General features: G+C 34.0%; 2 protein-coding genes across 2 annotated transcripts; one reads left to right on the top strand and one right to left on the bottom strand.

Annotated features, from left to right (window-relative positions):
- Nucleotides 1-217: 217 nt before the first annotated feature.
- On the bottom strand, nucleotides 218-3,838 carry LOC107742784 (TIR domain-containing adapter molecule 1-like). The gene is made up of 2 exons (XM_016555822.1): nucleotides 3,596-3,838; nucleotides 218-2,609 (listed from the first exon to the last, which is right to left on the bottom strand). Exon 2 carries the CDS (start codon nucleotides 2,499-2,501, stop codon nucleotides 777-779), a length of 1,725 nt encoding a protein of 574 aa, XP_016411308.1. The 5' UTR covers nucleotides 2,502-2,609; nucleotides 3,596-3,838; the 3' UTR covers nucleotides 218-776.
- On the top strand, nucleotides 2,690-24,054 carry LOC107742786 (E3 ubiquitin-protein ligase UHRF1; the record flags this gene model as incomplete). Its single annotated transcript, XM_016555823.1, has 14 exons — nucleotides 2,690-2,694; nucleotides 8,422-8,637; nucleotides 12,331-12,446; nucleotides 12,552-12,738; nucleotides 14,715-14,838; nucleotides 14,923-15,030; nucleotides 16,179-16,283; nucleotides 16,367-16,473; nucleotides 17,621-17,783; nucleotides 19,458-19,595; nucleotides 19,688-19,805; nucleotides 19,883-20,034; nucleotides 20,124-20,222; nucleotides 21,763-24,054. Coding segments are annotated over 14 exons (1,788 nt in total), but the record flags the coding sequence as incomplete, so codon positions are not given.
- Nucleotides 24,055-24,941: the final 887 nt, after the last annotated feature.

Below are 24,941 nucleotides of genomic sequence, written 5' to 3'. Positions count from 1 at the left end.
CGTTTCCTCAATTCGTTTTCTTAATTGTTATATTTTATATGAACAGATATTTCTTAAAATAATTCTTTTTTTTAGTTTATTGATTTGTTAATTTTTGTCAAAGTTAGTAAGTTAATTAATTAATATGACCGAAATAGGTGACATGATTGATATATTTTACATGTTCATATAGAAATCCACTAAACGCACAATTTTTTTGATACAGGCTTATTGTTTATTCAGAAATTAAGAAATTCTCCACAGTAATTAGCAGAGTAATACAGAATAATTTAGCTTAGTTTGTCATGAGAAAACTTAACCGTAAATCATACAAAAGAAAAACGTGTAAACATTTTCCTTGCTGTCATATGATTTTATTTATTTTACTAAAACAACCTTTTACCTCACAGTAACTCTATTTTGCTCTCAGTTGACATTTTTCTTTCTTTATCAACTTTATGATCTTTAAAGCAAAAATTAACTGTGATAACCATATGAATTGTTGAACATGGAAATGAAGCTTAGACTCAAAAAAAAAAAAAAAAGACCCATAAACCACCATAAAACATACCGACAGCCCTAAGGTTGAAATTAATACAATGATACGAAACACTTTTTCTTGTACTTTTTGGTAGTTGTAGTTGACCATCAGGCATTCTCCAAACCCCGCCCCCAAAAACTCATCAGCCAACCAGATGTCAGCAAACCTGATTTGCTAAAACGACAGTTCTTTCTCAGAAACACGCGTGATTTCTCACAACACCTATTTTAGTGAAAAAACACTTTAAACACCAGGTTTAAAAATCAAACTCATCGGCCGAGTTTTTAGCATGGTCAATATTCATCGTTGAGTGATTTCCGATCATAACGTTCTGCGCATTCTCGATGTGGATGCACGATGGTTGCTGCTGCTGCAATGCGCCATGTTGCGAATGCATCGGCCCATGTGCCGGAGGTGGATGCATTGGTGCAGATGCACCACAAAACATGTTATTTTGCTGAATTTCGCTTTCTAGTCTCAGCCGCGCTAATTTTTCCTCCTCTCGTCGTAGCTCCGCTTTTATGGCGTTCTCCTCTTGTAGTCTCTTCTGTTCCTCGACTAGTTTCTTACGACGCTGTTTGGTCATCCAAACCGTCTTTTGGATTGCCACTTTTTCCCGTGCGATGGCCTTTTGGGCGTTGCGTTCGAACATTCTGCTGCTTTCATCGAGAGGAACCTTCGTCTGAAGCACCAACGGAAAACTTTTGCGCGACAAACAGTTCTTGCGAGGTAGCAGCGGAATTACGGAGTTCATTTTGTGGTGGTTTTCCAGCGAATTCACGATCGCTGAATCGGCGCTGGTCACGCTGAGGTTGGAGTTGAAGTTCTGGGTGAGCAGCAGCAGCGTGAATGCCGAATTCTCGATGGCGTCCTCCATACATTGCAACGTCGACTTTCCAGGTTGCGCGAATTCATCGGAAAATGTCGCGCCGACTCCACGGATGATACTCTCAAGTTTATCCCTGAGTCTTTGCGCCTCGTCCGCGTCTTCGGCTTCGTGTAGGATCACAAAGTCGTAAAAAGTTTCTTCGACGTCGCTTTGGCTCGGTTCTGGAGAGCGAAAACTGGCAGGTTGAGTTGTCGGTTTCTGATCTGTAGCGTTTAGTGGCTGAGCTCGGAGTTTGTCGCCATCGTTTGGGGTGGACGAAAAATCGAGATTCGTGTTTTTGGATGTCACAAGTTGGGAGCTTCCGTTGTGGTCTAGACACTGCTTCGACTTTGTCGCGCCATTGACTTCCGCTGTCGGTAGCTGGTTCTTTGCGCAAATATTAGCCGATTTATTAAGACGATGTCGTAGTTGGTCTTGACTGGTTGTAGTTTCGCTATCTGTTGGCGTTCGTAGACTCATCGGCTTTGATTGTTCCATATTGGATTCTGTAGCTGTTGCCAAGCTAATTTCGAGACTATAGCGCGAACTTGATTGCTGAGATGATGGAGGGCTTTCGTTTCGCTCTAGCGACGTCAAATTGTAAGTTTCAGTAGGACGTTCGGTGTTGGATTCATTGATAATGTCAGGCCCGCAGACTTGCTTTACTTCCTCCTCGACGTCTAAAGATAGCAAACCAGCCATTCTGCTCGACGCAAGAGCCTCGCGGTATGCTTGATCTCGTAGCGATTTGTCGCACAATCTCTCCTGCACCAAAATGGCGAAAATTCTGGCGATATCCAATAACGTATTGACATCTGTTGACTTAAAACCGCCAATGTGGCTACTGTTGACACGTTCTCCGTGCATTTTGACCATTTCGGCCAAGTATTTTCCAATGCTGTTGTCGCTGTTAGCCGTTAGCTTAGCGTGCGCCTCTCCAATCCTCTTCAGGAGAATCAAGCACATGGCATTCACCAATTCCTCCGACCGCCTGCGGTCCATTTTTAACGTCAGGCTGACCCATCGTTCCTGCCCAGCCTGGGAAAGGATCTCAAATGCCTTGGCAAGATTCGCAAATCCTTGATCCATAAGCTCTACTCCACCGTCTGCCATTGTTTACGCAAGTACGGATGATCATACGTGAATATGTGCTCTCATATGACATGTTCAAGCCATTCCATTCAATCTGAAGTCACTTAGATGCGCTTGAGCTTCTGAATGCTGAAAGAAAAAGTGAAAGTTATGAGACGATTACAATATTTCAATATTAATATTACTATGTCCCCAGCTAACAAAAATATGAAGAGTTCATTTGCAAAAACAGATAACTCTTTTATTTACTTTTTTTACTTCATATGTTCTAAGAACGTTTTGCTAACGTTCCCATTAAGTTAATAATACGTTATTTCTGAATGTTCTCGGAACTTTCAAAACGTCCAGTTTTTAAAAATGTTGTAAAAACTTTTTTTTTTTCCTGGTTATACAAACGTTAAAGAAACATTACATATTATCATCTTGCAAACATTATGGAAACGTTACTATTGGATGTTCTCTAAACGTTCAAAATATAAAAAATTTTAAAGGCTTTAAAAAAAATTCCTGGTTATGTGAACGGGAACAGTTTTATCATTTTGTAAAAAATGGGAATGTTAACTTTTATGCACGTTCAAAACGTCCAGTTTTTTAAAAATGTTTTAAAAACGTTTTATGCAAACGTTAAGGGAACATTCAGTTTTAGAATTTTGCGAACATTACGGAAACGTTACTTTTGAACGTTCTTTGAAGCAAGTAGTAACATTTAAAAATATCAGACGAATATCCAACTAAAATGTTTTAGAAAACATTCTGCTTAGTTTTTGTGCGAACGTTTTGAGAACATTATTAGCAGCACTTTGATCGAGCGTTCTATATTAACGTTACTAGAAGAACTTTTGTTCGTAAATTCGAGAGAACCTTACCAGAACGTTACAGCCTACGTTCTTAAAACGTTCTATGTTAAGCTGGGTTCGTTGACTAGATCATAAATGGTGTTTGAATAATAAAATGGAATATTGATGTGTTTAATGACTCATCGACTGTTTTCTTCAAAGAGCGAAGTCTGAAATGACTGTCAGACGTGACTTTGACCAAATAATGTATAAATAAATACTACATCATTCATATGTATTTTATAAACATTACAAAGAAGCACAAAAAACGTGTCTTACCTTTGTTATAGTTCTGCATTCATCCAGAAGCAGGAACTGGGAAACAGAAACAGACTTTGACACCTTCACAGAATAAACGGCGCATAAATGGACTGACTGTCAGACATAAGGACGCTGTTTGCGGTTGTTTTGTTTCTAAAACATTAAGTGACACCTAAATGTTCCCAAGACGGAATGTTTGTCTTTTCGCTTTCTCTTGTAATGCGGAAGAAGTTAAACTCTGTCGACTTCTGTAGGACTTAAAATGACCAGAAGATGGCAGTAAAATTGACTGGGAAAAGTTTTTATTTATTTATTCTTTTTTTTTTCTTTCTTTTTTTTAATCACTTTACTAAACCTTCAAATAACAGTCAGCCAAGCAGGCATTATCATCATTGCAAATTATAAACAAATTATAATCCAAGTATGTTGCCAGAAGTTTAGAGAGTTTTAAGGCACTCTTCGTTTTATTGATTGAAACAAAATCCTAAAATAATTTTTAAATTCCTCAAAACAAGGAGAAACTTAAACAAATCTACATTTATGTATATAAAACTTGGCTGCAATCAACATATTATTGCACAGAAATTCAATCTCTTTGTTTTGCATAAAGACACCACATTTAACAATGTGATAGTCAAAGGCAGGCATTACATTAGGAATTATTTTATACTGTTTATATCCCATATGCTCCTGCAATTACTTCATATTTTGCTAAGTAAATAATAAATTAACAATAGAAAATATCTTTTTCACGTGTGATTTTAATATCCATATTTGAAACATAGTTTTTTTTTTATTATTAAAAATAGTTAACATTAAGATTCAACATTAAGAGCAACGTTTATATCATTAATTAAATAAATAAATTAATCGTTTACGTATTAATCACTTGACGTTCAATATATATTGAAATATTTTGTTTTGCTTAAATTTAGTAAACACATGCTAATTATATATTAATTAAAAATAAGAGATTCTTTTAACGTGTGCTTTTATTATGTAATATGCCGCCAAATTTCGCGAGATTACAGCAGAGCCGAGCATGTGCGACAACGAGAGCAGGGTTTCGCGCGCTGAGCCTAAGCTCCGGCAACATGCGTAAGTGACGCGCGGCCCGACCAATCAGCGAGCGGTTCGGAACTCCGCTCCGCCAATCAGCGGCCTGCCGTGCCTGCGGCGGGAGGGGAAACACGTTGTTGAACACTTTTATTGATTCGAACCCCAGTTATATTGCGTTTCGCGGCGGGGTTGAACTGTAACAAAAGTGCAACGTTTTCACACTTTTAGCGCGTTTATTGAATTAAAATCACGTCTTCTATTCCCAAGAGGAAGATTACAGGTAAAGATCCGTTTTTAAAACCAGTTTCGGTTTTTATTTAAAGGTATTGTCTATGAAACCGTGCGCACGCGCCTTATTTTACTATCTAAATATTAATAAACTCGCATGTTTAATGTGTGCATGTTAATATTTATATAGTATTTAGCGCTTTTCACACTTTTCTGTCTTTGACTTTCTGTCTTTGTCTTTGAATTTATTTTATATTGGCCAAATACCCCGAAATTAAGTCTAATTGTGAGGTTAATGCGATTTTTTTTGCAATTAAATTTGTTATTAATGTCTTGAATTCTGAAATAAATACGCGTATTTGTGCACAACAGTTCAAAACATGACAATAACAGACAGGAAAGTGTTTGTGAAGGTGTAACTTGAGTAATGTAGGAATTCTGGATGGGTTTGTTTTACATAAACTCATTATATGTAATTAAAATGATAAATGTTTGTAATTCCACTCATTTTCAATTGGTCCTAGTTTATATTTGTCATTTAAGTGTCTGTTTTCGATTCGAGACCACCCACATCATGACCAGCACACAACCCCTTAATTAAATCAACGCGATTTGCGTTCATTCCTGTTTGAACTGACTGATTTCTACAAATAAACCTCAAATAGACTCATATCTGAAGTTCAAGTCTCATTCCAGCTTCCTGTTGTTGGTTTAAAGTCGACAATATAAAGACATGTTATTTCACCCACTGCAGTGCCATTGAGTGACGTTAGGGGGCGTTTCCGTCTATTTCCGCCAATAACAGGCGTGGTTTGAAGAGCTGAGATTGTCAACAAGGTTTTTTTTTTAACGCTATTATACACTACTTCACCCGTAGGTATGGCGAATAAGTTCTCACGCCAATTTGAAATTGAATCTTGACATGTAGCATGGTGATACCATGGTTTGTACCATTGGTAATGTCATGTTTTTTGGGCACATACCTTGGTAATGCCATGTTTTTTGGGCACATACCTTGGTAATGTCATGTTTTTTGGGCACATACCTTGGTAATGTCATGTTTTTTGGGCACATACCTTGGTAATACCATGTTTTTTGGGCATGTGCCATGGAAAAGCAATGTTTTTGGGCATGCACTATGGTAATACCATGTTTTTCGGGGCACGTACCTTGATAATACCATGTTTTTTGGGCACGTACCTTAGTAATACCATGTTTTGTGGGCGTGTGCCATGCTAAAGCCATGTTTTTGGGCATGCGCCATGCTAATACCATGTTTTTTGGCATGTACTTTGATAATACCATGTTTTTTGGGCATATACCATAATAAAGCTGTGTTTTTTGGGCACGTACCATGGTAAAGCCATGCTTTACATTAGTGTTCTTTGGCGTATGTTTGTAATACCATTGTATATAAATATTGTAATCATTTAGTCTCATGATATACATACTCCACGTTCGGACATTCATGGAAGACCTGTAAATTGGAAAACTAATGGAAAATATTGGTCAAATGGTGTTGAAATGCTTAGAAATGAAAGTACCTTAGGTTTTACCATTCGTTAGCATCACTGTATCATGCTAATGCGTGATTTTTTTTTTGTAAAGTTAACACAACTCTACATAAAGTTGTAAAGAAACAGACTGCTTTAAAGCAGCTTCTCAGAGTATCAACCCTAAAAGCGCCGGAGGAGATGAATGAGGAAAAAGCTGCCCGTGTCGCTCACGTCACTGTGAAATGAACACCTTTTTCCTGCTCGTTTGAAGGTCTTGGCTCGAAGCCATTGTCTGAACTATAAAAAGCAAGGCGGGAAACAATCTCACTCGCTGACGTCGCTTGTTGCAGGTTTGCCGCCATGTGGATCCAGGTGCGCACTATGGATGGCAAGGAGACCCATCGGGTCGACTCCTTGTCCAAGCTCACCAAGGTGGATGAGCTGCGCGTGAAGATCGCAGAGCTCTTCAACGTCGAACCCCAGAGGCAGCGACTCTTTTACAGGGGCAAACAGGTGACGTGAGGCATTCAAAAGCCGTTTTACTTCTCTAATGTGGGCAGGGATTGGGTTTATCTGGCTTAAAGGGCTAGTTCACCCTTTCATCTGCAGATATGGTCTTGTTTAGGGATCTGTGCCTTTGTGCATACGGACATCTGACTGCTAAGTAGTGATTGTGGTTCTCAGCAATAGTGTGCACCCTTAATTTACAGAGAAAAGAAGGTCAGAGACAAATCTGTAGATGAGAAAAGTCTCCATACAAGTCTTTGTGCATTTTTCTTTTTTTTTCTACTTGTTACTTTGCACTTTTTTGTTAGAAAATGTTTATTTACTATTATTCAGGTTTTTTAAGGTATCTAATATTTTGATACTTAATTTCCATGATCTAAATATTCTTAAAAATTAAAAGTTCGTTGTCATTTGGAAGTGTGTAGACCTTCTTGCATTATTATGCTGTTACATTATGATTATATATTCAGTGGCATAAAATGTTAAAATGACAGTAATATCGCTTATCGCAATTATTTCTGGGGCAATGTATCACACAACAAAAAGCTGTTATCGTGACAGGCCTATCTCAGACCCTGCATAGACAGCAATGCAACTGAAACGTTCCCAGGTCCAGAAACGTAGTAAGAACAAGGTAAAACAGTCCGTGTGACATCAGTGGCTCAACTTCAGTTTTGCGACGCTACGAGAATACTTTTTGAGCGCAAAGAAAACACAAATAACAATTTATTTAACAATTCTTCTTCGACATACACCGGTATTGCGGTATTTTAAAAATTCACATCATAACAAAAATAAACACCAGTATTCGGTATGAACCGGTATACCGCCCAGCACTAGTCCAAATTGTATGACAAATATTTTGTTTACTACAAAATAATGGCAAGAAACGTCTTTATATCGAGTCCTTGTAAGCTGAACACAAAAACGAATATACAATGTGGCCAGTGTAGCCTGATTCAATATACTGAACAAATGACTTCTGTGAGCCGATTCCTTTAAAGAATGGTTCAAAGATGAGTTATTGCTTTGAAACCATGTAATTTACATCAGCATTGAGACGATCTCTTTCTGTAAGCAAAATGGACTTTATAACTGAACTATGCCCAAATTAATCTGAATCAAAAATCTTAAATGAATCAATGAGTCATGAAAAATGAAGATTTTGAATCGGTCGAAGTTAACAGATGATTCACTTTCTGAATCTCAAGTCATATTCAGTCAGATGTTTTATGGCCTAATTGTAAGGTTGAATTGACTTGGAGGAGAATATTTGGGAGTAAAGCTTTTAAGGTTACTAACAACAAAAATACTTAACTTTGTCTTTTCCAAACTCACTGAAATGATCTACAAAATATAGGGTTTTTTCCCTCCAAATTTGAACAGATTTTATCATGTTGAACACCTGGATTCATTGAGCGCTTCATGCACCCGTTAACGTCTCCAAGTTTCAGTCTTTCCTTTCATCTGCATCTTAAACCGTTCATCAAAGACGGTCTGTTTAAACGTCCCATGCCAGTAAATGCTAATCGCGCATGCGTTTGCTCTGTGCAGTTACCCTGAGAACGGCGTGGTGCAGCTGCGTGGGAAAGACGTCCGTCCACGGGCGCGCACCGTCTACCAGTGGCACCAGCTGGAGCAGGGCATGATCGTGATGGTGAACTACAACCCCGACGAGCCCAAGGAGCGCGGCTACTGGTACGACGCCGAGATCCAGAGGAAGAGGGAGACGCGCACCCAGCGCGAGGTTTACGGCAAGATCCTGCTCGGGTAGGGCGACGTTTAGTCTTTAACCCCAAAACTGGCAACGTATCCTGTGGGATACAAACATTTGAGAGGCAGGGAAAGTGTAGGTCTCATTTCTTGGTTTCATTTTGAAAGGTTGTTTGTTGTGAATATTTAGATATATTGACTTTGTTCATACATTCTTTGTTTAGCTCACGGGCAGCATTTAAAACTGCATGGCCGCCTGTAGTGGGAAATCTACTCACCCTCCTAAAAAAGTTGATCTAGTTCACATATTTACACACGTTGGAGGGGACTTGCCTGTTTAAAAAGCTGTTGTTAAGCATTAGCTTATTAGGTTTACATTGAAAGTTTATGAATGAAATGCTTACATTTTTTGTAATCCGTCTCTAAATGTTTGTATCTCAGGGGATATGTCGCCCTTTTAGGGGTATAAAGCAAGATATATAAACACATATATAATATATATATACTTGACATATATACTCTGTGATTTTGTGGCTTGTGTTTTAGAAAATCAAATCTTTTTGTAATCTTGACAAAACACATATCATTGGAAAGGTCTGACAGTCAAGGTTCCATATTTGGTGACTGTTTTGTAATAGAAGTGATATTGTGACAGAAAATTATTGATTTGTGACAGAAAACTGCATCAAAAGAATTCAATACAGTTTTGGTGGGTGTCACCCAGTGGTTATTTTTGGTATAGTGCCCAAACAAAATCTCACAGGAACCACAATTTTGGTGATATCAACTTCAAATTTGGAACATAACTTGGTTAGACATATGGCTTAGATTTTATAGCAATTTGAAGTGCAACATTTTATAAAGTGTTTATTTTATATACAATTTTTTAAAAATTAGTATACTGCATTATCTTTACTGCAAACTTAAACGTCTATAACTTTTTTATACTTTCTTTTTTTGAAATGCTTTCACTTCAGCAATAATCTGCTATAGGGATGCACCGAATGTTCGGCAACCGAAATTATTCGGCCGAAAGACGCAAAAATCATTACAAGCACCGACAGCGAGAGACTGTTTAGTGCTGTTTAGTGCTGTGAGAAGAGGAAGGGTGGTTGTTGCTGGTTACTGTATGATGATTAAAATCGCGAAATGCCCTTAAACGATTAAATAAACTGCAGAATGTTATGTTTTCTAATACATGCAGGAATTGCATGTGTTCAAACAGCGCTGCACGAGCTCGCGGCGCCAGGGTTCAAAGTCCAAAGCACGAGGGGAAATTTGTGCTGAAACAGTGTTACTCGTCAGCTGCTCGGTAACATTTTTATGAATTTTTACAAGGCATGTGACAATGCGATACGTGCAACAAACGTCTTCCCAAATTCGTAATGAGAATCATTTGTCAACATTCAGTGTTAAGTAAATATTTTTAAATTGCTGTTTTGTAATTGATTTTTTTATTTGAAAAGCGGGACAAAACAGTAAAAAGCACATTTTGGCCATTTAATTTATGCAATGGTGAAAAAATTGGCAAAATGTGAAAAACCGTGTTCGGCATTCGGCCCAGTGTTTCATTTTGTTCGGCTTCAGCCAAGAATTTTCATTTCGGTGCATCCCTAATCTGCTATGTTTCTTCTTTAAAAAGAGACCAACCGTAGTTCTGTATTCCAAAGTGTTCAGGAATTACAACCATGTTGTAACAAGCATTGATAAACAAGTATTCTGTTTTCAGTTAATTTATACCCCAAACTGGCAACGTATCCTGTGGGACACAAACATTAAAATAAAAATTAAAAGTTTTGAAAAAAAAATGATCAAGTTGTATTATTTGTGTCCCAATAAGATGGAAAATAGCAATAAATAAATTTTCTGATGTCTCTTTATGGTCTTGCCATTTTTAGGGTTAAAAGGATAGTTCACCTAAAAAAATTTAAAATCTCTTCATTTACTCATCCTCCACTTGTTCCAAATGAGCTTCTTTATTCTGTTGAACATAAAAGAAAATATTTTGAGACTTTATATGGTAACCAAACAGTTAACGGTAGTCATTGATATCCATAGTATGGAAAAAATACTATGGAAGTCAAAAGCTACCATCAACTCTTTGGTTACCAAGATTCTTTGAAATAGCATCTTTTGCACTTCCTTAAGCCAAGCTTTTAGCCAAACCAAGTAGAAAAAATGTTCTTGTGCAAGAACAAATGCAAGTGTGGTTTGACCAACATTTTACTTATGTATTTGCATTCATTGCTCATTCTTAAGGAAATTGTCTTGTTCGATGAGGAAATCTAATTAAAAATGGTCTATTCCACTATAAATGTCTTGCTTTTATTAGTCTAATATGAGTTTATCATATTTGAATTATTTACAAACTTAATGATTTAAATTACGTAGTTAATTATGAACTTAATTATGAAGTTTTACTATGCAATTAAAATGCATGTTTCAAAACAATTATATAGTGTGGTTTAGGCTTTAAAATTATTTGTAAATTATCAAATGTTTAAATCTCTTGTAAAGTGTAAACGCGAAAAGGAATGTTTATCAAACCACTTTTTACATAAGGCGTCACTTTCAGTTAGCAGAACAAATTAGCATTAATTTCTCATGAAAATTGCCTTGCTTTAATTTTTTCTTTCTGTTGATTTGCTCACACGTTTCTTATATATTTTGTGTTCTCTGCAAACTTAATGATTTGAATTGTATAATGAACAAAGTTTAATCATAATATTAATTGTAGCTATATATAACTAAATATTGTAATTATAACAAACGTTTTATTATACAATTAAAATCACATTTAAAAATATATAAATATATTTAAAACAATTATACCGTTTGTTACACGACTCTAAATTCATTGGTAAACCTCTCAAAGTGTTCATAAAAAGGTTCTTATGCAGGAACATGTAAAATGTCGAACTACTTTTTACGCAATATGTTGCACTCAGTTAGCAGAACGAGTTTTGCGTTAAATGCTCATTAAATCCTATTAAAATTGTCTATTCCATTATAGACGTCTTGATGGCCTTTTTCTTTCTGTTGGTTTGTTCACAAAGTTTGTAATAAATGTAGAAATTTAATTATTTTATACAATTAAAATTGTTTTTTAATTTAAGTTGTTTTGTATAATAAATATTACAAATTTGTTACATTAAGCTCTACAATCATTTGTAGATTTGTGTACATCCCTCAAATAGGCCTTTCGCACCGCGGGAACCTTTTCATAGTACCAGAACTAATTGTGGAACTACCCACTTTTTGGCGTTTTCGCACCACCGGAACTGGGTGCGATTTTAGTACCGGACTGCCTTAATGTTGTTTTTCTTTGTTTCTGTTGTTGAACGCCGCGCACAAATGACGACGCTGTCGACCGGCTTACGTCACTTCTTAATACACACTCTCGGTGCGAATGCAACCCTTTAAATGGTACTGGGAAATAGTTCGCGCAAAATCGTCCCAGTACTTTAGTACTGTACATTTAGTTCTGGAACTAAAGCGGTGCGAAAGGCCCTAAAGTATTTGAAAAATAATTTTTATGCAAGAATGAATATGTAAAATGTTTGTAAAGCCACTTTTTATAGAAGTTGTTACCTTCAGCAGAACAAACTTGCACTAATTCCTTGTGAAACCAGTGTGCTAATTGCTGTTGAGCAAATCAGATATTTAAAATTGCATTGGTTCCACTATAAATGTCTTGCTGTTCATTTATTTATTTTTTTCGTTCACAATGTTTATCCACACTTTCTACAGAGATGCTGGCGATTCTCTCAACGACTGTCGCATCATGTTCGTAACCGAAATCTACAAGATCGAGGAGCCGGGAAGTTCGGAGGGTCCAGGAGCCTCTTCTGACAGCCCTCTCAAGCGTGAGTCTGACTTTGTGTCGTTTCGAACCTACATTTCAATTTTGCGGTATTCGGATGCAGTATGTTGAGCGCAAACGATAAGGTGCCTCGTTTCTGTCAAATCAGGGTCGAACGGACCCGAGTGCAAGGTCTGCAAAGACGACCCGAAGAAGAACTGCCGCATGTGCAACTGTCACGTTTGCGGCGTGAAGCAGGATCCCGACAAACAGCTGCTGTGCGACGAATGCGACATGGCTTTTCACACCTACTGCCTGAACCCACCGCTCACCACCATCCCTGAGGATGAGGACTGGTATACGAGTTTATCTAATAGTTCTGTCCAAAGCAGCGACAAATCAACTCTTGAGGGATTTGAACCAACAACCTTCTGGTGACGTCAAAAAACGTGCAAAATTTGTCTCAAATTTATCTACGAACTTAAGTATTTTAATTGTATAATGAAGAAAGTTTGATAATTTCCATACAAATTTGTTTATACAAGATTTAAATATGTTAAAGATATTTAAAACAATTACGTAGCTTAGTGTAACAATCTCTAATATTATTTGTAAATTGCTGAATTTGTGTAAATCGCTTGTAAACTGTTCGTAAAACCATTATTGTAACGAAGTCTGGTAAATTAGTTCTCCGTCACTAATTAATAATTTAATACGTTCTTCCAAAGTAACAATAAATTTAATCTTGAGGGATTTGAACCAACAACCTTCTGGTGATGTCAAAAAACTCACAAAGTTTCTCAAATTTATCTACGAACTTAAGCATTTTAATTGTATAATGAAAAAAGTCTATAGTTAACATTTTCCATACAAACTTGTTTATACAAGATTCAAATATATGAAAGATATTTAAAACGATTACGTAGTTTAGTGTAACAATCTCTAAAATTGCTGAATTTGTGTAAATTGCTCGTAAACTGTTCGTAAAACCGTTCATGTGACGAAGACTGGTAAATTAGTTCTCCGTCACTAATTGCTCGTTTAATACGTTCTTCCAAAGCAGCAACAAATCGACTCTTGAGGGATTTGAACCAACAAACTTCTGGTGACGTCAAAAAAAAATTAGTGCTCAATCTCTTAAATTTAGCTACAAACTTAAATATTTAAATTGTATAATGAAGAGAAAGTTCACTGTAATCCACTTTGATCATAAAGTTTTGTTTATGCAATGTTTACAAATAAAGCTCTCAATTACATAGATTTGTTACACTTGGCTCTAAAATTGAATAAATGGAATGTACAGTGTTTGTAAAACCATTCTCGCAACAAGGACTAGTAATCAAGTTCTGCATCTCTAATTACTCATCATTTATCTAATATGTTCATCCAAAGCAACAATAAATACTCTTAAGGGATTTGAAACGACAACCTTGTCAACAGCCAACTTGTTAGCTTTAGCTGTGGTTTCATGCTTAAAGTTTGTCTTGTAAATTTGTCTACAAATGTAAATATTTTAATTACATAATGAAGAAAAAATTAATTAGTTAACTAACTTATCATACAGTTGTTTATACAATATTTAAATATATTAAAGATATTTAAAATAATTACATAGATTTGTTAAACTAAATTCTAAAATAATTGGCAAATTGTTGAATTTGTGTAAATTGCTCAGTGTTCATAAAACCATTCTTGCGACAAGGACTGGTAAACGATTTCTCCGTAACCAATTAATTACTCATTTATCTAATACATTCCTCCAAAGCAACAAAAAATAGACTCTCGAGGGATTTGAACCAAAAACCTTCTGCCAAAATAAAAAAACTTGTTAGCTTTAGCTCTATTTTCATGTTCGCAAGGTTTGTCTCAAATTTATCTACAAACTTAAATAATTTAATTGTATAATGAAGAAAAAAGTTCATGGTTAACATTTGCATACAGTTTTGTTTATACAATATTTAAATATTAAAAGTATTTAAAACAATTACATAGTTTGGTGTAACAATCTCTGTCGTTTGTAAATTGATGAAATTTGTGTAAGTGTTCATAAAACCATTCTTGTGACGATTTCTCCACTAATTACTCGCCATTTATCTAATACTTTAATTCAAAGCTACAATAAATCGACTCTTGAGGGATTTGAACCAACAACCTTCTGGCGAAATGAATATGTAAAATGTTTGTAAAACTACATTATATTACGTTTTTGCCTTCAGTTAGTGAAACAAATTTGCGTTAATTGCTCATGAAACCATTGCGCAAATTGTCGATGAGCAAATAAAAAAAAAAATTGGAAACGTGTCGATTCCACTATAATTGTTTTTTTCCGCAGGTATTGTCCTGAATGCCGTAACGATGCCAGCGAGGTGGTTCTGGCTGGAGAGAAGCTGAAGGAAAGCAAGAAGAAGGCCAAGATGGCGTCGGCGAGCTCGTCCAGTCAGAGGGACTGGGGGAAGGTGCGTTTCAGACGGACGCATGCGCAAACAGAGGTGGGATTAGTTCAGATGAAGTGTTTATGAGCCTGCTGTCTCGTTTGGCAGGGTATGGCGTGTGTCGGCCGCACTAAACAGTGCACCATCGTTCCCTCCAACCATCACGGCCCCGTTCCTGGAGTCCCAGTGGGAATGCTGTGGAAATTTAGAGTGCAGGTGGGCATCTCTGATCTGCTCGAGTTTATCTTGTTTATGGTCACGAACCCTAGAAAGTGTTTTATTTAAAAAATTTGAATTTATTATTATTATTTTTTAAATATTTTTTTAATTTATAGTTTCCATTATTAGTTTAATAATTGAGTAAAACTAGTTAAAAAAAAAAAAATATATATATATAATTATTTATTTATTTTTTATTATTATAATTTTTTTAGGCCTTTTATAAATCATGGAAACTCTAAAAAGTACTAGTTTTATTATTAAGAATAATTATAAAATTTAGATGGTTTAATTATAGTTTCCATTATTAGTATTAGTTTTATTTAAAAAAATTACATTAATTAAATTATAGTTTCCAAAATTAGTTTAATAGTAAATAATACTAGATTTTTTTTATAGGCCTTCTATAATCATGGAAACCCTAAAAAGTATTAGTTTTATTTATATTAAAAATTATATCTTTTTATAGTTTAATTACAGTTTCCATTATTAGTATTAGTAGTATCAATATTAGTTTTATAAAAAAAAGTTTTTATAAAAAGTAAATTACATTTTTTTTAATATAAATTATAGTTTCCATTATTAGTTTAATAATGGAATAAAACGAGTAAATAATGCAAAATAAAACGTAAAATAGTTTTTCCTATCTTATCTAAATGACTTATTTCTACTCTCTTAGAAATAAGTCATAGAAAGTCTTATTTTCTTATTTCTAAAGTTTTGTTTATGAAGATGTTTAAAACAATTACATAGTGTTTGCAACACATTTCTTTAAAATTGTATAATGACCAAGCTAATAATGTTTCGTAATCGTTTTATCATAAAATTAAGATATTTTTATACTACATATTTAATATAAAAATAATTTAAACAATTGTTTTAAATGGACTTGTGTAATTTTTTCAATTGTTTATAATATTTAAATATATTTGCATATTTAAATTTTAATTTATATAAAGCAATATAGATTTAAGTGTTTTTCTTTAACACTGCACAAATAATTCATAAGTTAAAAATATTTATAAAAGTCCAGTAATCAAGAAAAAAGTCAGTGAAAGGTGTGTGAACCCTGTTTTTTCCTGATGGTCATGCATGTGGACACGTGCTGGAGATGAAGGTGATCTTGTTGTGTTTGTGACGCTCAGGTGAGTGAATCCGGCGTTCACAGGCCTCACGTCGCTGGGATTCACGGCAGAAGTAACGACGGCGCTTATTCACTGGTTCTTGCCGGAGGCTATGAAGACGATGTGGTACGTCTGCAGATACTCGCCCCAAACCATCCTTTAAGAAGTCTTTCCCTTCCTCTGTTAACCTGTGACTCTGTCTTTATCAGGACGATGGTAACGAGTTCACCTACACGGGCTCCGGGGGTCGCGACCTCTCAGGAAACAAGAGGACGGCCGAGCAGTCCTGCGATCAGAAGCTCACCAACATGAACAGGTCCGAAACGCAGCGCTGCGCATTCAAGACAACAGTCGTAAAACTTACGTGACACGATGATAAACCAGTATTCAGACAGAGATGTAATATAAAATATGGATTATTAATTGTAATACTGATAATTACTGTACACTAAACCATACAAAACAAGGTTTTAACATTTAATAACTAACACAATTAATTGAATTATAGCTTTCAAAGTTCATTATTCAAAATTTGTTATTAATATTTTTTTATTACAGTAATGTACACTGAACCAAAGAAAACAAGGAAATTAGTTATAATGTATTTAAAAAAAAGAACACAATTTGAACTGAATTATATCTTTTATATTGTATAAAAACATTCAATTTTTTTTATCATAATCAGTATGATTTAGTTATTTAACCTAATTAATTTTATTATATTTGAATGCTGTCAAACGATTAATCGCGATTAATCACATCCAAAATAAAAGTTTTTGTTTACATAATATATGTGTGTTCTGTGTATATTTATAATGTATATATAAATACACACATGCATGTATATATTTTGAAAATATTTACATGTATTTACGTGTATATATTTATATTCATATAAATTATATAATATATTAAATATATAAACGTAACATATTTTCTTAAATATATACATGCATGTGTGTATTTATATATACATTATAAATATACACAGAACACGCATATATTATGTAAACAAAAACTTATTTTGGATGCGATTAATCGGTTGACAGCATTCAAATATAATAAAATTAATTAGGTTAAATAACTAAATCATACTGATTATGATTAATCGTTTGACAGCACTATTATATTTATACTCTGAGCGGTGCAAACTCGGGTTAGAAACATTTAAAAAGTCCTGGGAATAAGTTCTCATCCAAATGATGACAAATACGTTTTTAACACGTTTAATAAATAACATGTAGTTGGATCATGGCTTTTAAATCGTGTGAAATTATTGGTTTTTTTTTATTATTTTTTTTTATATAGCGCTTTATACAAAGCTGCTTCTCAGTAATAATCTGGAAAATAAGTGTTAAAGATGTAATTAATGAATATTGCGTCAAACGTGGACAAAAAGTGGACAAAGGTTTTGCGTGAATTCTCCTGTTTTTAAGGCTTTATTGTTGATGTGTTGTTTGTAGGGCTCTTGCTCTGAACTGCAACGCGGCGGTGAACGAGAAGGAAGGCGCCGAGGCCAAAGACTGGAAAGCTGGGAAACCCGTGAGAGTCGTGCGCAGCTCCAAAGGACGCAAACACAGCAAGTACAGTCCCGAAGACGGCAACCGATACGACGGCATTTACAAGGCGAGCGATTCCTGGTGTTTTGAGCATGATGGGGCGGTTTGCACTGTTTTTACAGGGTTTCTGTGTATTAAACCACTCTTAAAGTCTTAATTCACACTTCCACAGATTAAAGACGTCAAAAGGTCTTAAATCAGAGCAGGACGTTTTAAAATGTATAAAGTCATGGCAATAAATTTTGCATTGCACTGCAAAAAATCAATATCTTCCTCCATATTTTTGTCTTGTTTTCCAGTCCTAATATAAGTGAACAGTAGAAAGTTATTACATTTCCTGTGAATGCATGTGATGGACCTTGAAATTGAAGCTTACTGATAAATTTGAATTATACTTTCTGTATTTATTTTGGTTGTTTTTATTGTTATTTTATTTTTTTATTATACGCACTTTATTTTTTATATGCATTTAATTGTTATAGTTATTTGTATTATTATTATTTTTTATTATTTTAATGATACTTTTAATGTAGTTTAGTTTTTATTTTAATTATGCATAGTTTTTTAAATTATACTTTTAGTAGAATTGTACTTGTTATATATTATATATTTTCTAAAAGTTTAATTATACTCTTTCGATCATGCTTAATTTTAATTATAATTTTTATATTATTTTATTCAAATTATACATATATGTATTTTGGTTATTGTAATGTATTACGCTTATTTTAATTATACGTTTTATTTTGCGCTTTTTACTGATTTAAGTATTTTAATTATATTACTAAAATAGTTTAAATATAAGAAAAATAAAATAATTCAAGAAATAAAAATTAATAAACTCTTTCAATCATGCTTAATTTTAATTATAATTTAAATTTTATTCAAATTATACATATATGTATTTTGGTTATTGTAATGTATTACGCTTATTTTAATTATACGTTTTATTTTGTGCTTTTTACTGATTTAAGTATTTTAATTATATTACTAAAATAGTTTAAATATAAGAAAAATAAAATAATTCAAGAAATAAAAATTAATAAACTCTTTCAATCATGCTTAATTTTAATTATAATTTAAATTTTATTCAAATTATACATATATGTATTTTGGTTATTGTAATGTATTACGCTTATTTTAATTATACGTTTTATTTTGCGCTTTTTACTGATTTAAGTATTTTAATTATATTACTAAAATAGCTTAAATATAAGAAAAATAAAATAATTCAAGAAATAAAAATTAATAAACTCTTTCAATCATGCTTAATTTTAATTATAATTTAAATTTTATTAAAATTATACATATATGTATTCTAGTTATTTTTATGTATTAAGTTTATTTTATACGTTTTATTTTGCGCTTTTTACTGATTTAATTATTTTAATTATATTACTAAAAAAACTTAAATATAAGATAAATTAAATAATTTAAGAAATAAAAATTAATAAACGATGTAGACAAAAAACTAAGGAAACTGATAATTTTTTTTTTACTAAAATTTAAATTGATAAACAAATAAAAACTGATTCAAAACTGAAATAATCTATAATAGTGTCTCAGTGATACTAAAATAAGTTGGAAGTTTTTAACTTTGAGGTGTTGCTAATAACTCATTTGGACAACATGATGCATTGTTTTCTGTAACTTATTCCTGATTTTCTTTAATTGGTCTTAAACGGGTCTTTAAAGTCTTATATATACCTGCAGAACCCCTTAATTAATCGCTGTTTATTAGGTGGTGAAGTACTGGCCGGAGAAGGGCAAGTCCGGCTTCCTCGTTTGGAGATACTTGCTGAAACGAAACGATGATGAACCGGCGCCGTGGACCCGCGAAGGAAAAGAGCGCATTAAGAAACTGGGGCTCACCATGCAGGTAAAGTCTGCCAGATTTCACTCGCATTTCGCCCAAAATAGTTATTTCTTCATTAAGGTTCGCCCGTTAATCCTCATTCCCCTGTGCTTCAGTATCCTGAAGGTTATCTGGAAGCTGTGGCTGCGAAAGAAAAGGAGAAAGAGAACAAAAACGACGAAGACGTTGATGAAACACCCACTAAAGGCAAGAGGAAGAGGAAATCCCAGACCGGTAGGTGAAAACGTCTTGGTTTAATAAAGACCAAACCTGATGATCAGTCATAACATCCTCGCTTTTCTCAATCGTAGTGGACGAGAAGAGCTCTCCGGCCAAAAGCACGCCTAAGAAGATGAAAGTGGAGGCCTACAAACTGAGCAAAGAGCAGAAGGCCTTGATCAAGGACGACGAGCTCAACAAGAAGCTGTGGGACGAAGCCATGGAGTCTCTCAACCTCGGACCTGTACGTACAGACCAGCGTCTTTAATGTGTCTTGTAATTAAGGTGCTCTGAGGATATTGTCGGTTTAATGTGTTCGTGTCGCACTTGTAGCGCTTCATCAACAAAGTGGAGGAGGTTTTCTTGTGCATCTGCTGCCAAGAAGTCGTCTATCAGCCCATCACCACAGAATGCCAACACAACGTCTGCAGGGTAAGAGGCCACAACCACAGACACACACTCATGTTATACAGCAGCAACAGACTTTAGAGTGGACAATAGAACTCTATTAAATTTTCCTGTGAATGCATGTGATGGACCTTGAAATTCTAAATTCTAAATGTGACCCTGGAGCACAAAACCAGTCATGAGGGTCAATTTTTCGAAATTGAGATTTATACATAATCTGAAAGCTGAATAAATAAGCTTTCCATTGATGTATGTAGAACAATATTTGTCCGAGATACAACTATTTGAAAATCTGGAATCTGAGGGTGCAAAAAAATCTAAATATTGAGAAAATCATCTTTAAAGTTGTCCAAATGAAGTTCTTAGCAATGCATATTACTAATCAAAAATTAAGTTTTTATATATTTACAGTAGGAAATTTACAAAATATCTTCATGGAACATGATCTTTACTTTAATTTTAATTTAAGAAAAATCTATCGTTTTGACCCATACAATGTATTTTTTGCTATTGCTACAAATATACCCCAGCGACTTAAGACTGCTGCAGGGTCACAAATAAATCAATTTTTAATTAAACTTTTTATATGCATTTTAGTTACCTTTTTATTTGGTTATTCATTTTAATTTAGGTTTTTACATGCATTCTTAATTGTTTAATAATTTTAATGGTTATTTATTTTGTTTTAAATTTAATTTTACTTTGTATTTTAGTTCTTTATTTTAATCGTACTTTTGTTGGTAATTTTAATTATGCTTTAAAGTTGTATTTTAGTTACATATTTTTAATTATAATTTTGTTTCACATATAATTTAATATGTATTTTAGTTATTTTAATTCTGCTTTTTTATATTTTTTAATTATACTTCATCTTATTTATTTTTAATTTTGATTATACTTTTTTGTAATTATTCTTTAGTAAAATTATATTTTAGCTATTTAATATATATAATGTAAATATGCTCCATTTCAGTTACTTTTTATTTATAGTATTTTAATTATACTTAATTTTATGTATTTTATTTTAATTATACTTTATTTTAATTGTACTTTATATTTTAGTTATACATAAATATATAATTATTTTAAAATGTTACTTTTATACTCTTTTAATATGTATTTATTTTTATTTATCTTAATTATAAATAAATTTTAATTGTACTATTTTATATTTTAATATTCTAATTATACTTTTTATGCATGTTTATTTATTTTTATCTGTTTATTCATTAATTATACTTTGATCACTCCCTCCCAGGCCTGGAAAAAAGTAATAGAAATTAATTTTAAATTCATGAAAAAGCCATTTGAAACTATTTTTTCCCAAATTGTGCTGAGATGTAAAGTTTTTTTTTCTTCTTTTGTGCGAGTGCGATCTCTGAAATGTGTAAAAACTGAAAATTAGCTTGATGTTGTACTTCTATCACAATATCGCATTAGCAGCAATATAAATATGTCTACTTTTAGGGTTTATGGCAACACTTGAGGGTTTCAGATCATCATTACATATGCGCTAGTTTGTACGTTTATGAATAAGACATAAACGATTTTCTTCTCTTTGCAGGAATGCCTTCAGCGGTCTTTCAAAGCCGAGGTCTACACCTGTCCGGCTTGCCGACACGATCTGGGCAAAAACTACGAAATGACGGTGAACAAACCTTTCCAAGCCATCCTCACCCAGCTCTTCCCCGGATACAGCAGCGGCAGGTGTTGACACTGATGCTGTCGTCACGGCGACGCGGCGCGACAGAATTCCACAAACGAAACATGGATTTCATTTTTTAATATATTTAACAAATGCATCAGGTTGTAGGATTGATGGAAAGCTCCGCCTTGATTGAACACCGCTACTTGATTTGGCCCTGTTTGGTGATCTGCCTCTATCTAGCCACTCGACTTCTATACGCTGTAGTTATTTCTTACGAATTGTGATCTTCGTATTTACGAGTAAAGTGATAATAGTGGTGTTTTAGCTATAGCCACTTCAAGTGACGTATCATTGCCTCCTTGTACCCGACACCAGCACAATGAACCATAGCTATGCACAATTACAATGTTCATTAATCATTTTTCGCAGCAATTTGTCATTACGATGATTTGTACGAAAACGCTGGCTCTAGAATCCCGTTAAAACGATCCCGTTGCTTCATAAGTGCGTTTGACATTTTTATTGTACCATCGTTAGAACTAACTAAATTTATCGGACGCTAATATCCCATCAGGTTTTTTTTGCCATTTGATGTTAACAAGCTTTCATACGAATGCTATTTAGAATGGTGCTGTAGCAGTAGCGTTTTTACAATTGTTAGCGTTAACTACATTTAAATGAACTATCTATGCACTATTACGATGTTTAATTTTTCACAAGCAGTAATTTGTCATTGCGATGATTTGTCCGAAAGCACTGGCTCTAGTATCCAGTTAAAACGATCCCATTGCGTTATGATCAGTGCGTTTGATGTTTGTACCACCGTTGATGCTAACTAAATGTAGATGAACTAGCTATGCACTATTATATTATCGTTATGTAATATTACAACAACTTTTTCGCCATTTATGATGTTAACAAACCTTCGTACAAATGTTAAGATCTGAGTGCCGTAGCAGTAACAGTTTTACTGTACCATCGTTAGCGTTAGCTAAATTCAAATGAACTAGCTATGCGCTGTTACAATGTTGGCTAATGGTTTTTCGCAAAGAAGTAATTTGACATTACGATGCTTCGTGTGCAAGCGCTGCCTCTAGAATCCTGTTAAAATGATTCAGTTGCGTTATGATCTGTGCATTTGATGTTTTTACTGTACCATCATTAGCGCCAACTAAATTTAAACAAGCTAACTGTATTGTATACGATTTTTGCGACACTAATATCCCAACAGGTTTTTCCATCCTTTATGTCGTTAACAAGCCTTCATGCGAATGTTAACATCCATGAGTTTAAGGTGCTGTAGCAGTAATGTTTTTACTGTACCATCGTTAACTAAATTTAAATAAACTAGCTATGCACTATAAAGATGTTTGCAACGTTAATCTTTCAGCAACTTTTTTGGCCAGCAGTTTTTCGTCATTTATGACGTTAACAAGCCTTCGTACAAATGCTATTAAATCCGTGAATTTAAGGTGCTGTAGCTTTACTAGCGCACAAACTTTTTACATTTTGGTTTTATTAAATCTTTTATCGTACTGTCTTTATTGGTAACTAACTAAATTAAAAAATTTATTCATTTTAACCTAATAGTAATTTACGTAAAAACTCAACGTTCGTTTTTTTTTTCTCATCCATTTTTGATCCGACTAAATTAATACGCTCTGAAATGAATAGATATTATCCCTCTTTTTTTCCGTTTCGTTTATTTGCTTCGCTGTTTAACTGCTGTATGTGCTTTAGAAATGGAGAGTCATTTTCCCACTAACTTCTGCCGTTATGCAAACAGTGGTCATGCGCGTAAAACCAATCCGCGATCTGCATTTCAGGTGCTGTTTTAAGTCGATCCCGGAACCGGTTTTAAGCGCTCCTGCTCTGCCTTGACTTGTTGAAGGTTTTCGAGGTAAATCCTTGAACCGTTTTCCGCACAAACCCCAACAGTTTCTGATTCAGGAAGTATTTAATTGTATCGTCTTTTTCGGCCGTTGACGTTTTTTGCTTGTTGTAAAAGTTATTATAGAATTTGCTAAATAAAATGCCTAAGGCTGCAGATAATTACCTTTTGTTTTATTTTATTTTATTTTATCCTTAGTTATACCTAAACTATTTCTAATATTTGAGTAGACTGGAGCTGTATATTCTGAAATTTGAAATTGTATATTTTTAGCACTTGTATTTAGCAATTTTATGTAGTGGTTGGTGCATAGCTATTTTCTTGCACTGGGATGATGAGTGCTATATTTTTCAATAAACTGTATTGAACTTTTATATAAAATAAAACCCTGTGTGTGCTCTCTTATTATCAGTGGTGGAAAGAGTACTGAAAAAATATACTCAAGTAAAAGTACCATTACCTTCCAAACAATGTAGTGTGAGTAGAGTAAAAGTACTTGTCCAAAAAAACTGAACTACTTAATTACTGTAACGTGAGTATTTGTAATTCGTTACTTCACACCCCTGCTTATTATATAACGCTCTGTGCGCATGCCCACTTTATTTTGGAATAAAAAGCAAGCAGTTTTATTAGAATAAACAGTTAAAATTGTCTTTGAACTTCCGGGTTTGCCTTAGCTCTATGGCATAGCTGTTGAAGAGAAATTTAAGTGGATTTACTTATTGTAGAGCTAACCATATTTAACATGTGCATGTAATATTCCAAGCAGATGTCATAACAAACGTCAGTAGGCCTTACTTTTACGCTGTGGAAATGCAACCGGATGACTGAAGACAACCTGCGCAGTTGAAAAGGGGCGGGGCTAAATAATTAGCGCACTAAACTGTAAAACATTTTGCGCTACAAACCAGTGTGTTTGATTTTTTTTTTATTAATATAAATACAATTTTGCAATATTAAGGAGCATAATGGACTGTTTTTGTTCAGAAAAATAACCCCTACGCTAAAAAATAAAGCGGATAACGTGCTCTAGTCGCTCAGAATGTAATGATGATTTGGTTCTTAACCTAGCTAAGGGAATAAGTAAGTTAAGTTCTAGTCATAGCAAAGATTTTATAAGTTATTCTAAAGCCACAATTAAATTTTGTAACCCTGAAGGCGTTTTTGTGAAACAAATAAATCTCTTTCACCACATAGACGGTTT

This window comes from Sinocyclocheilus rhinocerous, unplaced genomic scaffold (assembly GCF_001515625.1).
Source record: "Sinocyclocheilus rhinocerous isolate Xijiao unplaced genomic scaffold, SAMN03320098_v1.1 scaffold1879, whole genome shotgun sequence".
Classification (NCBI taxonomy): domain Eukaryota; kingdom Metazoa; phylum Chordata; class Actinopteri; order Cypriniformes; family Cyprinidae; genus Sinocyclocheilus; species Sinocyclocheilus rhinocerous.
This window is presented reverse-complemented; position numbering and strand designations above follow the sequence as displayed.

Bases quoted from the DNA above. Each gene is read 5' to 3' on its own strand.
- LOC107742784 (XM_016555822.1), bottom strand. From the start codon at position 2,501: ATGGCAGACGGTGGAGTAGAGCTTATGGATCAAGGATTTGCGAATCTT.